This window comes from Eretmochelys imbricata, chromosome 26 (assembly GCF_965152235.1).
Source record: "Eretmochelys imbricata isolate rEreImb1 chromosome 26, rEreImb1.hap1, whole genome shotgun sequence".
Classification (NCBI taxonomy): Eukaryota; Metazoa; Chordata; order Testudines; family Cheloniidae; genus Eretmochelys; species Eretmochelys imbricata.
This window is the reverse complement of record NC_135597.1, coordinates 14,294,935-14,312,340: the sequence shown is the minus strand read 5'-3', so window position 1 is coordinate 14,312,340 and position 17,406 is coordinate 14,294,935. Positions and strand designations below refer to the sequence as shown.

At 45.1% G+C, this 17,406-nt stretch overlaps 1 protein-coding gene across 1 annotated transcript; it reads left to right on the top strand.

Moving 5' to 3' along the window:
• The first annotated feature begins 85 nt into the window (after positions 1 to 85).
• TMEM127 (transmembrane protein 127) lies at positions 86 to 17,123 on the top strand. Its single transcript, XM_077805766.1, has 3 exons — positions 86 to 992; positions 12,580 to 12,744; positions 13,859 to 17,123. The coding sequence occupies exons 1-3, from the start codon at positions 749 to 751 to the stop codon at positions 14,164 to 14,166; spliced, it is 717 nt and encodes a 238-aa protein (XP_077661892.1). The 5' UTR covers positions 86 to 748; the 3' UTR covers positions 14,167 to 17,123.
• The last annotated feature ends 283 nt before the right edge of the window (positions 17,124 to 17,406 follow it).

Genomic DNA, 17,406 nt, shown 5'->3' with positions numbered 1-17,406 from the left:
CCCAGGCTGCCTGGCGGGCGCGTGACGTCATGTGGCGCGTGACGTCGGACGTACGCCGCTGCCGGCCCGGGAGGCGGAAGCGGAAGTTCGTTCGGCGGCGGCGGCGGCTCGGTCTCGGTCTCGCGGCTGCAGGGGCCGGTCGCTACTCGAGGGACTCCGGAAGTGCGGACCGCAGTGGGAACTGTGGCGAGAGACCCTCCCGGGCCTGGGCTTCCCTGACTGGAGGGGGAGGCGAGACCGTCACCTCGGGGCCCCTCCCCCTAGGGACCCCCCCCGCCCGGCTCGGGCCCCGCCGCGCCCCTCCCCCCCCGTAGGAACCCCCCGGGGACCAGCTCGGACCCTGCTGCACCCCCTGCCCAATAGGGACTTCCCGGGACCAGCTGAGATCCTGCTGCTCCCCTCCCCCCCAGTAGGGAGCCTGCCGGCTGCTGAGCGCTTCCCCCACCTGCAGCACCCCCCAGGCGCTCACCTGGGCCCCTGGGTGCCCACTCGGCTTCCAGAGAGCGCTTGCCGTGTTCCCCTCTTCCTAAGCGCCTAGAGGGAGCCGGCGGTGCTGTGCCCCCCCGGCACCCCTCTTGGGTGCTGAGATTTCCTCACCGAGCGTGGCCCCCGCGTGACACGCGTGCGGGTTGTCCTGACTGGCGTCGGCGCCCTGCTGAGGACCTAGCGCAGCACGGTCCACGGCAGGTTGCCCTGAGCTAGTTTGTGCCCCTTGGTACTGGATCCGTCGCCAGGAGAGGATTCTGGCATGTACACCCCAGGTGGCTCTGGGTTGCCTGGAGGGCGCAGGCGGAGAGGCCAGAGTGGAGGTGCCCTGCCAAAGCAGCCAGAGAGGAGCCTGGCCTCTGCGCTGCCCGGCGCCCTGTCTATCACGGCCCTGTGCACTGCGCTGGCCGAGCCTGCCTGGCTGCGGATTCATGGGGGGACCTGTTCCCGTCAGGAGCTGGGTGTAGCTGATGTACTTGGCTACGTTGATCCAGAATTGCTTAGAGGTGAGAATGGGTTATTTTCTGTTCCTCCTGGGATCAGCTGTGGGGGAGTATGTGGTTGGGAATGGCCTGGGTCCAGTAAGCAGGAGCAAGCATTAGTGCCATATACTGTACATTTAAAGGGCTTGTAAATCCCCATGCTGTTTCTATTGCATATTTGTACAGTGACGGCTGACATGGCTTTCTCAAATCATCCTTATTATGACTGACTTCATTTCCTGTCTGCTCTGCACGAAGAACTGAACAGCTTGAGGCTTGCTTTCAGACTTTGCTCTTGAGGCAGAATTCTGCATGTTGATCTGGATGGCAGGTGTCTCAGCTCTGAGATTCTGTTCTCCGCAGAATTGCCTGTGGCATCAGTGGCAGTTCATGCACGTAGAGGGAGAGGTGGTTTTAAACTCTGTGCTGGGCAGAAGCTCTATGTTGGCCTATAGCCAGTTGTTGGGTGAGCAGCAAGATGTTTGCATGCACCTTAACTGGGAACTACAGGCTGTTATTTTGATAAGACGTCCTACTTCACCCCACGTTTTTAGTGACTCTCGTTCAATGTGTTCCATCAGAAATTAGACTGAGCTCTTTGGAACAGAGCCAGGATTTCATTCATGGTTCCTTTGGAAGTCATTAGGAATTTTGCCATTGACTTAATAGGGTCCAGATTCTATATTTTAGTCTATATAGGTATTCAGAAAAGAGATGACTAAGGGGGGATATGATAGAGGTCTATAAAATCATGACTGGCATAGAGACAGTGAATAGGGAAGTGTTATTTACCCCTTCCCATACCACAAGAACTATGGGTCACCCAATGACATTAATAGGCAGCAGGCTTAAAACAAACAGAAGGGAGTATTTCTTCACACAACTCCCAGTCAGCCTGTGGAACTCGTTGCCATGGGATGTTGTGAGGGTTAAAATATAACTAAATTCAAAAAAAGAATTAAATAAGTTCATGGCAAATAGGTCCATCAATGGCTATTAGCCAAGATGGTCAAGGACACAACCCATGCTCCAGTTGTCCCTAGACCTCAAACTGCTAGAAGCTGGAACTGGATGACAGGAGGTGGGTTATTCAGAATTGCCCTGTTCTGTTCGCTTCCTCAGACACATCTGGTACTGGCAACTGTCAGAGACAGGATACTGGGCTGTTGTTCTGGACTCAGTATAGCCGTTCTCCTGTTCTTCTGCCACAATCATCACCCTAGTACCTGAGTGCCTTCCAGTAGTGCATTAAGCAACATGACTGACACCTGTCACATACTGTTCCTGGGGGAGAAGCATGTGCAGTAGTTTCTAGGGCTTTTAAATTTACATGTTGGTCTGTATTCATGCTAGAGAAGGGAAGTAAAAGAAATGCATCAAGGTGCATTGGAGATTGGAAATGCTTGGAGAGGAAGGTGGGGAGGTTTGTGATGGTCTTTAGTTCCTGGGGGAGTTCATTCCACAGGATTTCAACCCATGTCTTTGCGGATTTCTTTACAGTGTCTGATGTGCTTCTGGTAGCTGTGTAAAGAACATCATTGGAAATTTGCACTGGGTTTAAGGACAACACATGATAATGACTTAAATTTTATAAAAACTAGTTGCTTGTTCAGTTTCATAGAATCATAGAATATCAGGGTTGGAAGGGACCTCAGGAGGTCATCTAGTCCAACCCCCTGCTCAAAAGCAGGACCCATCCCCAATTAAATCATCCCAGCCAGGCTTTGTCAAGCCTGACCTTAAAAACTTCTAAGAAAGGAGATTCCATTCATTCTTTATTAGCGAAAATAGAGGTGGTGAAAAATGGGGGAGAAAAATTGGCAAAAAACTTCAAACTAAAAAAAAAAAAAGACTTTCATTCCATGTTTTTAAAAGGAACAATTTTTTCACATTTAATTTTTTTTTCATGAACATTTGTGTATTTTATTTGCAACAAAATTGTTTTTTTTGGGTTTCTGTCTCTCCCCTCATTTCGCCCCTTTTCATGGTTACCCGAATGTGAATTCCTGTCACTGGAGAATTTTAAAAACAGGTTACTCAAACACCTCCCAGAGGCAGTCTAGGTGTATTTAATATAGTCCCAGCAGGGGAGGTGGGGCTAGATGACCTGTTGAGGTCCCTTCCAGCCATTCTAAAACATTCAGCTTCATAAATGTGGATCCACATTATCAACTTTTTAACGTTGTTTGAACCCTCTGCTGAGGGTTCCGAATTTCTACAAAGTGTTTGCCCCAGTGGGTTTGTAAAGGGTCACCATGGGTCAGTTCAGTATTGTTACTGCCTACCTCGTAGCTACTTAATCGTCTGTGTGAAATTAATCAATGCTTCTCTAACTAGATCCTAGTGGATAAGTGTCTGTAGCACAAATGTATCCCTTGTTGTCAGTCTTAGCTGAGAGACCAAGGTCAGAATGGTCCATGGAGTCCCTTTAAGACTAGATTTAAACACTTTGATGTTGAAAGTTTGCCTTGTCTCTCTGTGTTAGGCATCTGCTTTGGAGATAAATAGAGGTCTTCATTTTCAGGTCTGTCCGTTCAGCATCTTTCACTAGCACAAATTCCTTTTAAATAAAAATTAGTCTGAAAAGTACCACTTCATATCCTTGTCCATATCACATCCTTAGGATCAGCTTTGTTCTTGGCACTGGCTGGGGAAGTGGAAGGAGATGTTCTTGAAAAGGCAAGAAATACAGAAACTTTGGTATAGTTGAGTTTTTCCTTTAATTTCCTGTTTTAATCAAGTTACTGTCAGATGTGGTTGAGAAGTTGTTGTTCATATTCATGTGTGATTGTGTCATGTTTAGACCTAAATCTCTTTCCTCTATCATATATCCGTTACGTCTTGCTGCTTGTTTCTGCAGATTGTTTCAAAGAGATTAAATTCCAGACAACAGGTTAGAGCAACCCCTTTACCTCAGGATATTAAGTCACTTGGAGTCTTTGACTCCAGTATTTTGCCTGTTCCTCATTTTAAAGACTAGCATCCCATGTGTGAGTGTCAGTCATGAGGTGCTATCTATCTATCTATAGTGGTTAATTTTGGAGTTGAGGCTGATCCAGCCAACCCCAAAATCCAGATCCTAATGTTGTTGCTGAGGGCTTGCTTACATGGTGAGTTAGTGTGCACCAGTGGGGTGTGACTTCTGGTCCTCACCAGCATGTTGTTTACTAACTGGCTCATGTGGACCCTGCTGGTGCGCACTGACAGTTCCCTAGTGCGCATTAACGTTACTGTTTGAAATAGGACTACATTAACACACAATAGGGAATTTTTAGGCACATCAGCAGGATCCACATGGGCCAGCTAGTGCTTGACACACACTGGTGCAAATTAGAATTCACACCCCACTGGTGCGTGCTACCACACTGTGTAAATAAGCCCTTAGGACTCGCCACTAGCCAGTTAGCTCTTGAGAGGCAGCACCAATGTAAGAAGGTTACTCTGACAAGCTGGCCAGCAAGTGCAGGCTTCCAAATATGGATTTGCTCTTTCCTCGCGGACCCTCCTCTCAGTGTAGTGATCCAATGTTAGCTAGGCCATGACTGCAAATATGTTGCTAATAATGAAAAACTTGCTTTTTGAGATGCCTAAAGTGGGGGAGAACCTACATGCCTGTTGTAAAACCGTGTAATTAGTGCTAGGATTGACCTTCCTAACCGAGAAATTGGAGCTGCCGTTGCCTGGTGTGTGTCATTCTTTTGGATAGAAGAACCATAAAGTATGCTACTCAGATCTCTGAGCATTTAAAGGGGTGAGTTTTATTCAGGTACAGCACTGCTTTCATTGCTTAACAATGACTTCTCCCTCCCTCTTGGAATCTTATTAAGGAGGGTTATTTGGTTCAATGTTGAGGTTCACCTTTAAAGCGTTCATCCGTGACTTATTTAATAGCCACTTTTTCCTTTGTATAAACTCACTCTTCCTGCTCCACTAGCAGTCGTATGGATAGCGCCCCTGTAGTTGGGAGGACAGCTGACCTTCTGAGCTCTGGGCTTTGCTTCATGACCAGCTGCTAGGGAATTCAAAAGTGCAATGACTTCCTCACTCTATCAAAGGCTGACATCACCTCTGTAAGGCTCACAATTCCAGCGGGCCCAAGTGGCAAATGCTTTGAGGTTGCTTTGACTCCTATGTGATAACACAGCACCTGCTGCCGTTTGTTTGGCCACTGTGCTAATTCAAGTGATCAGTTTTTAAAATCACAGCTTTAAAATCCTCCTGGCCTAGATGACATCACTTCATAAAGCCCTGGCCTGCTTCTTGGCAGGGAGGAGGTGTTCTAGAAGTTCTGAAAGTGCTCCACAGTTACTAAGCTACCGTGTGAAAACCAGGCAGACCTTTTACAATGGGGGATTTCTACTGGGGGATTTAGGAGATTACTGTAAAACTGTACACAGGTGAGTTGTGGAAGCACAGAGATAACATCAAAGAAATTTGCTCATGGTGCATTTATTCCTGAGATCACAGGCACACGAACCCCATGGTGTCCAGCAACAGAGTGTTTTGTATTTGCTTTATGATGAGCTGAAGTGAAAATTTAGATCAAACAAGGAAAGGAAGAGTATTGGGTTTCTGATTTTTAGCAGCTGCAGCTCTGTGTCCTGCATCTAATCCTTTGTTTTTATTAGGGCTGTTGATTATCGCAGTTAACTCACGCGATGAACTGAGAAAAATTAATTGCGATTAAAAAAATTAATCGTGATTCATCGCAGTTTTAATCGCACTGTTAAACAATAGTATACCAATTGAAATGTATTAAATATTTTGGATGTTCTGCATTTTCATATATATTATATTCTGTGTTGTAATAAAAATCAAACTGTATATTATTTTTGCACTGTATTTTGCACAAATATTTGCACTGTAAAAATGAAAAACAAAAGATGGTATTTTTCAATTCACCTCATACAAGTACTGTAGTGCAGTCTCTTTGTGTTGAAGGTGCAACTTAGAAATGTCGATTTTTTTTGTTACATAACTGCACTCAAAAACGAAACAATGTAAAACTTCAGAGCCTAAAAGTCCTAATGTGTGGCACTTTTGTAGCCAGCATTGCAAGGTATTTACATGACAGATATGCTAAACATTCGTATGCCCCTTCATGCTTCAGCCACCATTTCGGAGGACATGCTTCCATGCTGATGACACTTGTTAAAAAAAAATGTGTTAATTAAATTTGTGACTGAACTCCTTGAAGGTGGAATTGTGTCCTCCCTGCTCTGTTTTACCCGCATTCTGCCATATATTTCATGTTATGGCAGTTTCAGATGATGACCCAGCAAATGTCTATTTTAAGAACACTTTCACTGCAGATTTCACAAAATGCAGAGAAGGTACTAATGTGAGATTTCTAAAGATATCTACAGCACTCGACCCATGGTTTAAGAATCTGAAGTGCCTTCCAAAATCTGAGAGGGATGAGATGTGTAGCATGCTTTCAGAAGTCTTAAAAGAACAACACTCCTATGCGGAAACTACAGAACCCAAACCACCAAAAAAGAAAATCAACCTTCTGCTGGTGGCATCTGACTCAGATAACGAAAATGAACATGCGTCGGTCCGCTCTGCTTTGGATTGTTATCGAGCAGAACCCGTCATCAGCATGGACACATGTCCCCTGGAATGGTGATTGAAGCATGAAGGGACATAAGAATCTTTAGCACGTCTGGCAGGTAAATATCTTGCGACGCCGGCTGCAACAATGCCATGAGAATGTCTGTTCTCACTTTCAAGTGACATTGCAAACAAGAAGCAAGCAGCATTATCTCCTGCAAAGGTAAACTTGTTTGTCTGAGTGATTAACTGAACAAGAAGTAGGACTGAGTGGACTTTGTTTTATTTTTGAATACAGGTTTTTTTGTACATAATTGTACATTTGTAAGTTCAAATTTCACGATAAACAGATTGCACTACATTACTTGTATTAGTTGAATTTTCCTGTCATCATAAAATAAATATAAAGTGTGCACTGTACACTTTGCATTCTGTGTTGTAATTGAAATCAATATACAAATAATCAATATATTTGAAAATGTAGAAAACACTGTACACTTTCTATATTTTCCACTGAATGCATCCGATGAAGTGAGCTGTAGTTCACGAAAGCTTATGCTCAAATAAATTTGTTAGTCTCTAAGGTGCCATAAGTACTCCTTTTCTTTTGCGAATACAGAGTAACACAAAGATTTCAGAGTAGCAGCCGTATTCTTTGTATTCTGTATTGTAATTGAAATCAATATATTTGAAAATGTAGAAAACATCCAAAAATATTTAAATAAATGGTATTGTATTATTATTTAACAGTGTGATTAATCACAATTAATTTTTTTAATCTCTTGACAGCCCTAGTTTTTATGTTTGAATCCTGCTGCTACAAACATCTGTGTTGATAAAATTCTCAAGCTGTTAAAATGCTAATCAAATCATGCTGCCCGAGCTTTTCTCAGCTCTATCATTCTTGCCCTTTGGGACCCATCTTTACCTCACTCCTGTCATATTTATTCCACGTGCACGATATATTGTAAGCTACATGCATTATTATCTACAGTCGAACTTCAGAGTTATGAACACCAGAGTTACGAACTGACTGGTCAATCACCCACCTCTCTTGGAATCAGAAGTATGCAATCAGGCAGCGGCAGAGATAAAAATAAAAAAGCAAATACTGTACAATACAGTACTGTGTTAAACATAAACTACTAAAAAAAAAAAGGAAGTTTTAAAAATGATTTGATAAGGTAAGGAAACTGTTCCTGTGCTTGTTGCATTTACATTAAGATGGTTAAAAGTAGCATTTTTCTTCAGCATAGTCAAGTTTCAAAGCTGTATTAAGTCAATGTTCATTTGTAAACTTTTGAAAGAACCACCAACATGTTTTGTTCAGTTATGAACAGCTTCCATTCCCAAGGTGTTTGTAACGCTTGAGGTTTTACTGTATATGCTTGTGTTGTTCGTAACAAACTCTGCCCCTTGTGGGGTAATTTCCATCCTAGGATCTCAGTGATTTTGGGATGATTGGCATGATTCCCATTGAGCAGATGTGGAAACTAAAGCACAGTGAGACCAAGTGACATGGCAGTACTGGGAATAGAACCCAGGGACTCCAGTTCCCTTCTCTAACTCGTAGACACGCAGTGTTGAATTTCACTTTTAACCTCACTGCTGGAAAAAACAGGCCCAGCACATGGTCTTATCAGCCACTCCAAGGCCCAGCAAACTCGTACTAGCATTGGGCTAGTTAGCGCATTGCTTTTAGCTGCCTCTCTGGTCACAGGCTTACAGCAGTGTTGCAAAATATATAGAAAACTTTAGCTGCCTCAGCCAGACTCTTGTTAGACAGAAGGAAAAAGGAGAGGGCTAGCAAAGAGAGGAACTAAGGCAGGGAAAGAAAGGGACACATGGAGGGGAGTGGGAGAAGAGAAAGTCTTTCATCTAACACCCCCCCAGCGCCCCACCCGGGCCAAGTTTCTTTTTGAGGACCTTAAAAGGGGAGTGATAAGCAGAATACATTATTAGTTTGTCCACCTGTTAGACCTAGTTTCTGACACCAATTCTGATTCACTGATTTCTGGTTCCACATTTTCTTGTTTACCAAGCATGATTTTAACATAGCCTTTAAGTTATATCAGTAGGTCGTTTTGTTTGGACAAATTTAGTCTTTCTGTTTCGGCTTTTGCACTTTTTCCCATTGGCGTTTGTTTCTCAACTTTTTCTCACTTCTTACAGTTGAGCTCACAGTTAGGGTAAATGTTTAGACCCAAGTTTTATAATAGGCCGTTGGAGAATTTACCCTGGTTAAGGTGATGTGACCGAGGTCTGCGGATGATAATATTGTGCTCAATTTGGGTACGTACTTGTTGAATATGTTTTTATGCAGCTTTATGTTGCCAAGATGGAAGTAATATAAAACAGAAGTGACTTGCCTGTCGAGTGTCTAGTCAGCTGTGAAAGTTCTTGAAAATATTTTCAACATGAAAGAGACTAGACTAAAATAACTCCTGTGCAAAACCTCTCATAGATCTGAACTTTTGCTAGCTGCGTGGGGCTCTGTGCTGTAAACAGCACCACTAACCTAGGAGGGAGGCTCCCCTGCTAAGGGGAAGTGAACAACTGAGGGGAAGTCGAGCATCCCACCAAAAGGCATCGGAAGCAGCTTGTGACTCTCAGTTCCAAGGCTGTGATTAGAGCCAGGAGCCTGGGGGGCCTGGGTTCTAACACAGGCTGTGCCAGTGACTCACCGTGTGACCTTAGGCAGTCACATCCCTTGTGCCTCCCTCAGCCCTCAATAACGATAATACAGGGTAACACACACACAACTGTGGAAAAGCAGCTACGGTATGTGCACTGATCTTTCTAAGGCAAATCATACAAACAGTGCCTGAAGAAAGAGAACCTTGGTTCTAACCGACCTGTACTTAGTGCAGGATAAAATAATCTACATAAAGTCTTCGCAATACCGCTAGATTTGTATGTACAATGCAGGCTGATGTTACCCAATATCTGAAGTTGACACTACCACTGTACCAAGGAGGTGAGAAATCCCACAATGGTCATTCCATATTAAATTGCCTCCCTTCTGCTTCATACAATACCACAGTTAGATCCACGTGAGTGACCCCTTCCATCCACAAAGAGCACCATTTGGTCTCAGTTGCTGGACCGCTGCTGTAATCATGCCCTTGTTAGCTGAGAGTCACAAGCTTTGCTGATGCCTTCTGACAGGATGTTTAAGTTCATCTCAAGTGTTCGTTTCCCCTCTGCAGGTGACTCTCCTCCTAGTTTGATGGAGGTGGTGGTGTTTACAGGGGGTGCATGTGGGAATCCAGTTCCATGATCTGGGCCGCCTTCTTTGTAGTCTTTCGCATAAGCCACATTAACACACCCCTGCCATGCTTTCCAACCTGACGTGGCAGTCCAAAACATGAGAGGGGGAGAGGAACTGAGTGAGATGGGCAAGGAAGAAGAAATGAAGATTTGCAGTTGACATTTGGAAATGAGATAGAGAGTAGTACGGGGAGAACTCCAGGAGGGCAGATCCAGATTGCTGCTGCATGAGCTTGCAGCTCATGTAAAGTGGGAAGATCATGGTCCGGGATGGAGAGGAAGCTGGTGCTAGATGAAAGAAGAGAGGATGGAGGGAGAAAGAAAGAAAGAATATTCATGAGTTAGTTTGGAACAAGTCTCTGGAGGATTTAAAAATGTATGGATTGTGTAACTGGGTCAAGTTTTTGTGGCACAGTGCATAGGAACCCCCCTGCCCCCCGGCCATTTCATTGTCTGCATCATTAAAACCTTCCACACCAGGTTGCACTGTTTCAGCCAGTTGACTTTTCCACATACCCAACTGCCTGTTAGATTTAAATTTTTGATTAAAGCTAATGTTAAAATTATATAATACACAAGTTGAGAAAAGAATGCCTGTACATCTGGATATAGGGCTTAGACTATCCACAAACACAAAGTTTGTTTAAAAAATCATAAGATACATAGAGTACATAATCAGCATTAACCCAAATTTAGGTGAATAAATTTAAGAATATAGTTTAGATTTTAGCATCCAAGTATTTGGATACATCGATCATGAAAACTTATACAGAGAGTTGGTTGTGGAAAGCACATATCAATGAGTGAAGATTGTCCCTCAGTAATTGAGAATTTAGGGTAGGTTGTCCATTTAGAGGTGTCACGCAGCTCTGTTAGCAGCATGGTGAACACCATTGCTGCAGGCAATATATAAAAATTAATGTCAGTTTTCAGACTGCTAACATGTGGTTAACGTGATGCTTATGCAGTGTTAAATGACTGAAACCGTTTCACTTTGCTGGGGATGCTAGAAGAAGAGGGTTCATTGTCCTCAACAAACAGGCGTAATTGCATCCAGCCTCTTATGTAAGTTGTTCTGTGTGTTGCGCTTATCAACATCTCTTAGCCAAAATATAAAATAAGCCACAGTGATCGTTCTCTGCTACAATTAATGCTGCTGGACTAAAGGAGCTAACCCCCTCATCCCATCAAACCTTAATTGGCCTTCTCCTTGTCAGCCTCAGGGGCTGAGAACTGGCACCACCCTGGAGATGGAACTGCCCTATGCCATCACCACTCCAGGTTGCGTATGGTGGTGGGTGGGCTTGGGGGAACTTGCCCAGTGCTTTCCAGGCTGTGCCTAATCTGTGAACAAAAAGGGAATTTCTTTCTTGTGGGCTGCTAAACCAGCAAATTTCAGCATCCTAAAACTCTCACGAAGGCAAACTTGCCAACACAAGTGACCATAGATCATTATTGGAATAGTTAAGAGCAAACCAGAGTTAACCCTTGAAGGAATGGCCACCTCTGGGCTGCAAGGTGATCTCCATTTCTACAGCACTAACTTATTCGTCTAGACACAATGTTAGGTGTAAAAAGAAAAGGAGTGCTTGTGGCACCTTAGAGACTAACCAATTTATTTGAGCATGAGCTTTCGTGAGCTACAGCTCACTTCATCAGATGCATTCAGTGGAAAATACAGCGAGGAGATTTAGACACACAGAAAAAATGGGAGTTATCATACACACTGTAATGTATGTATGTTACACTCTCCTTACAGTGTGTATGATAACTCCCATTGTTTCATGTTCTGTGTGTCTACAAATCTCCTCACTGTATTTTCCACTGAATGCATCCGATGAAGTGAGCTGTAGCTCACGAAAGCTTATGCTCAAATAAATTGGTTAGTCTCTAAGGTGCCACAAGCCCTCCTTTTCTTTTTGCGAATACAGACTAACACAGCTGCTACTCTGAAACCAATGTTAGGTGTGTTACCAGGAGGCTTTTTATTACTAACTCAGTTTAATTTGCAGACTCTTTTGTTATTTCCCGTTGCCTCAGCTGCCTTAGATTCTTGTCTGTGTTTCCTGAGTCAGTTTCATCAGCGTAATAACTTCCAGTGAAATATTTGACTGATCTGGTTGATAGTTGCAGTGTATACACTTTGGAATATTAAGGTGAATGCAACTGGCAATGTCCTGGTTTGTACCTGTATCTCTTCTGTTTTGTTAGTGCCTTTCACTAGCTTTGGAAAAACATTGTACAGAATTGCAAATTATGGGGTGATAAGCACCTCTTGAGAGGCACTGAGCACCCACACCTCGGACTGAAGTCAATAGGAGTTGAGGGTTCACAGCACCTTGTGATTGGCCCCTAAATTTATGTATAGATCTCTGTCGCCATTGCGCTCTTGTGGGAATAACTTTGGGCTGGATGATTGGGCAGAGGCAGAAGACGTCTGAACTGATATTTCTGATCTGGTATGACGGGCAGGCTCTGTTCCCGTGTTTGATAACTGATCAGTCATTCCTGCTTTGGTTGAGGGACAGAAGTATGATGTCTGGATAAAGTGTGAATATTTCAGTAGAAATGTGCTCTGCAGAGCTCCAAGTGAAGATGCCCCCAATAAAGGCCTGGTAGCTGAAGGCTGATGCCTGTGCAGTCCCCTGCATGGATTCTGAGGCATGTGGACGGTTAAATGATTCGGTTCTGAGAAACCCATCTCAGTGTTTGAATGAGCTGAGCAGCTCAAAATCCATTATGACAGTGAGATTTTGAGGTTTGACACTTTGTATTCTCTCTTTCTCAGACTACTGCATGAATCCACAGACGGTCTTGTTGCTCCGGGTCATCGCTGCTTTCTGTTTCCTTGGAATAATCTGCAGCCTTTCAGCTTTCCTGCTGGATGTTTTTGGACCCAAGCATCCTGCGCTGAAGATCACTCGGCGCTATGCTTTTGCTCACATTCTCACAGGTAACTGCCAGGGCATTTGCACCTCAGTGAGGCTGGTTATGTGAGGTAGCATACGAGCACGGAAGTTAGCACCATCAACTGCAGCATGGGAAAGCTGAGCTGATATCTTACCTTGGGCCCTTGTACACCCTCAGCCAACTATACCTCAGAGCATAGCAAACAGGATATAGTGTTGCTATCCAAAGGGGTTTTCCTTGCCTTCCTTGTGACCCTGATCCCTGCTGGGTCTGCGTTCTCAAAGGCACATGAGCTCTGCCGCTATCTTCCCCTCTGCTATCAGCACAGAGCATTAGAGTCCTAGAGGTGTCAGTCTGTGCTCTTGGCTGCCGGACTCTTGCTCCATGTTGTGCAGCTGCAGCTTAAAAAGCGGGGGTTAAATCTGTGAGAAATAGAGGCCTAGGATGAAGTTTATATTTACTCTGTTAATGGGGATGAGCTGGTATGTTTCATTTTCAGAGTGATCCCTTAGCACAGAGTGAACCAAGATAACCATGGGTCCCCTTCCCCCCAGGTCAGGGGAAGAATTGCCATTGATCTTCGTAGCAGCAGGGTTGTACGCCCCAACCTGCTGTGTCACACAGGTGCCAGCTGCCCGCTGTGCACTGTGACCAGGGTTGTTCTAAATCAGCCCTGGACATGTGCCAAAGGTGTGGTGCAAAGCTGTGTAACTTGCGTGAACCTTCAACTTCCCTTCCTGCCTGCTGGCTCCCATGTGCCCCCTTCCCCGGTTTGTGAAAGATGAATTTAGAGATTGAACACTCTGGCCCTGACTCCCAGGCATGGTCAGCTCCTCCTTAAAGCCCACATTGCCCATGATTTCTCCCAGCCTGTTTTGGCTTTTATTGCATGTGTCCGTTTTCCCACTTCTAGTTAACGAACCCTCCCACCGTGCTATGCAGGTTATAGAAGTCAGGCTGGGGTTCGTGTGCATTACTGTGCAGAGACATCGGGCCAGCCCTGAAAACCTGGCCTTTCTGTTTGCTTTGTGGTGGTCTCCCAGGGGGCTTCCTGTGCAGTCTCGTTGATTTTTGCCTAACAAATAGAGTAATTTGCTTCCTCCTTGTCACTTACTACTTTCTCTCTCTTGCATATCCTCCATGGCTGCTGGTCTCAGTTTTGCAATGTGCCACTGTGATTGGATTCTGTTACTGGGCCTCGGAGCTGATTCTTGCACAGCAACAGCAGCACAAAAAGTACCATGGGTCTCAGGTCTACGTCACCTTTGCTGTCAGCTTTTACCTGGTGGCGGGAGCCGGCGGAGCCTCCATCCTCGCTACTGCTGCCAACCTGCTGCGCCACTACCCGACCGAGGAGGAGGAGCAGGCACTGGAGCTGCTGTCCGAGATGGAGGAGAATGAACCTTACCCCGCAGAGTACGAAGTGATCAACCAGTTCCAGCCGCCTCCTGCTTATACGCCATAATGCTGCCAGCGAGCCATAGGGGGTGGCAGCTAGGCTTTCTCCCAGCCCCCCAAAACTAACTGCCCACCTCTTTTTGGGAATGCACTCCCTTGCCCATGGAGGCCACTCAACAGTGCCTCACTTCCCAGGCACCTTGCTCACTCTTATGCTCTTCTACCCACAAGGGAGAGGACTTGCTTTAGAGAGTCAAATGACCAGCAGTTTCTTCTTACAGAGCCCCCAAACCCTCTTGTTTTATGGACTTTGTTTTGTGATTTTTATCTCCCACTCCCATGGACTGTACGTACCTGGCAGTGCTGAAATAGTACCTGACCAGGGTGATTTCAGCAGCTCTCAACTTCCTGTGTAATCTCAGAGACTCGTACTGTGCTGCCCCAATACTCCCACTCACCCATGTACTCACCAGCATGGTGCAGGAATGCATAGCTGTGCAGGAGATCACACCTGTCTGTGACATGCATGTGCATACCTGGGGGCAAGGGTGTGTGGTTGGGGGCAGGGTGGTTCCATAATTTTGCATTGTGATATTCAAGATCTCATTCACACTGGCCCGTATGCCTACACAGAGGTGAAAGTCACACAGGTACACACACCTGTATTAGAGGTGAATTCTACAGTCTTCTGCTCTTATCCATGCAAGCTCAGTCAAGCCTCTGTAGAGGTGTAACTTAGTGATAAGCACACCTGGAGAGGTGTGCTCCATAGGAGCACCATGGCACCTATATATAGGTGAAACTCCCGCCACTATGAACTAGTGTGTAGAGGAGAAATTCCTTTATATCGATAGCATACTTGTTGAAAGGTCTAGCAAATCTGCCACCGCTGCTTTTTCCACTTCTACACTCTGATCCATGCTATTTACACAAGCATTTTGCACTTTACTCGAGCTCACAGCCGCCCCCGCCCCCCCTCCCGACTTCTGGGGAACTGTGGAACTTGCTAGGACTAGCTGCTGTATACCGCTACCATTAAGTGGCCCTCCGATAAGTTTGCAAATGTTAGGCCAGAGCTGGGTGAAAGATGGAGCCTCCCTTTTAAAAAAAGCTGTGCTAATTTCAACTGTGGTATAAAGGGAGCTGACAGTACCTGTTCAGGTCCAGCGCCCGTGGCTACCACAGCACAGTCAGCAGGTAGATCTATGACCGCTTTTAGTCTGGTGTTAAAAAAGAGAACAATCTGCTGTACGGTGACAACTACTGAAACCCTGTTCCGTAGTCTCCACAAGATAGACAGTTGGCTAGAGATTGTATGCAAAGTCTGTCTTCACGCTGACCTGCTCTGGTTTTAAGGCATTTTGTCCCCTTTTCTTTTAATCTAGATATTTTTCTCTCCTTTTTGCCCTTTACAAAGACCATTCTCCCAGCTGAAGAGAATAGGCTGTGACCAACCAGCACTCTTCGTCTAACAGCTCCAGGAAGCACTCTAGAACTACTCCTGGTGCTTTATTTCCACAAGGAGCACTGGACTGGGCTCCCTTCTCCCTGCACATGTAGCAGTGCAGCGTGCTGGTACCAGGCCTGCCGAGAAGGAGCCAGTAACACGCATCCATATATGTGCACTGTGCCAGCCATCGTCACAATTGTAGGGACAGCAGATAACACTGAAAGATATTGAAGGGGAAACAGTTAAACGGTCACTTCTCCTTGGAGGGGATTGTTTTTAAAGAGGTTTTAGAAAGTGGCCTGCATGTCACTGAAATGCTGAGCTGAGTTCTGTGTGGGGTTTGGTCATGTTCTTCATGAGGCTCGGGAAAGAAGGTCATGTCCCCCGAGTGCTGGCTTGGAGCTGATGATGCGGTGGTTTGTTTGAGTCACTTTGGTACAGGCCTACTGCAGCTTGGAACTCTTACGCAGTTCCGAATGGATCCCCTCTCCTTCTCTTTGAATGTATATCTGATATTGAAGTGTTACCAGCAATGTTGTTGAGCTCATTCCTTTCCCTCCCATATTTGCAACAGTGTTGGCAGTACAAAAGAGGAGATTGCCAATGTAATCCAACATCCACACCTCAGATGCAAACCTGGAGTCCTATCCTAGGAGAAAGTAAGACATTCCACCCCCGGCACCCCCTCCTTAGGGGAAAGCCACCATAGCTCGTAAATTGACTCTGGAGAGTTAAGGCATCTTCTCCACTGAAAGGCTTGGAGCAGAGAGAGGAACAAATAGATAAGGTGTCTGATAAAGGACTTTTAGAGTTTAGAAGGAACTCAGGTGGCAAAGAGGCTGCCAGTGGTAATGGTAATGGGGTCTTCTCCAGCAGGCAACCAAATGTCTCAGCTTTGCTTTTCCCTTCCGCTTCAATGGAATGGTCAGCTTAATGCCAGCTGTTATACATGCAGCCAAAGGGTGTATTAGTGAGGCCCCTAGACTGTATCCTGATGGCTGATATGATCTTGCCATTACTTGGCATCCCTGTTCTTGCTCTGATATTGAATTACAGTCCATTTATATAGTGGACTCCACAGTGAGCTCTGTGTCTGGTTTGGGTGGGAAATGTTCTGGGTTTCCCCCTACTGCTGTGAGAGAGGGAGAGTGTGTGTTGGACTAAAAACATCCTATGCATAAAAAATTGTATTTCTGTAAAAATACTTTAATTATCCCCAACTAATAATTGATCCTTGGAGATTGAGGAAATCTACCTGAAATCTGGGGAAAACCTTATTCCTAGCCACTCCATGCAGCTTTCTTTTCCTCCTCAAGGCCTAGGGAGGGAAAGCAGAACTGGCAACATATCCATGTGCCAAAGGGACTTTGAGCCACTTTAGGAACGGTGACCGCCTCTGCTCACCTGGTTTCTGCCGCTGGGACTCCACAACCGGTTTACAGATGATCCATGTATTCAGTCTGTGAGATCCCTTTCACACCATTAATGTCATCCACAAGGCACTGGTGGCTTATGTAAATTCAGCTCTATGTTCTGATTTTTTTCTAGAGAAAATAAAAAGGATGTAACTAGTCTCCCCTGGGAGTCCTTACTCTTTATTTCACACAAGATTATTTGTCACAGTGCTGAGGAACAAGAGAAAGAAGGGGTTACTCTGGTAGTAGTTGGCACTTGTCATTTGTAAGATCAGTTTAACAAGCCTCTTGACTCCTCTGTGACACAAGAAACCTCTCCATTTCAGAGAAGGGAAATGATGAAAGAGAAGTTAGGTGTCTTTCCCAAAATAACAGATGCAGAGCTGGAGCTAAAACTTGGGCATTCTTTGCTGCTAGTCCTGTGCTATAATCTGCAAGCGGT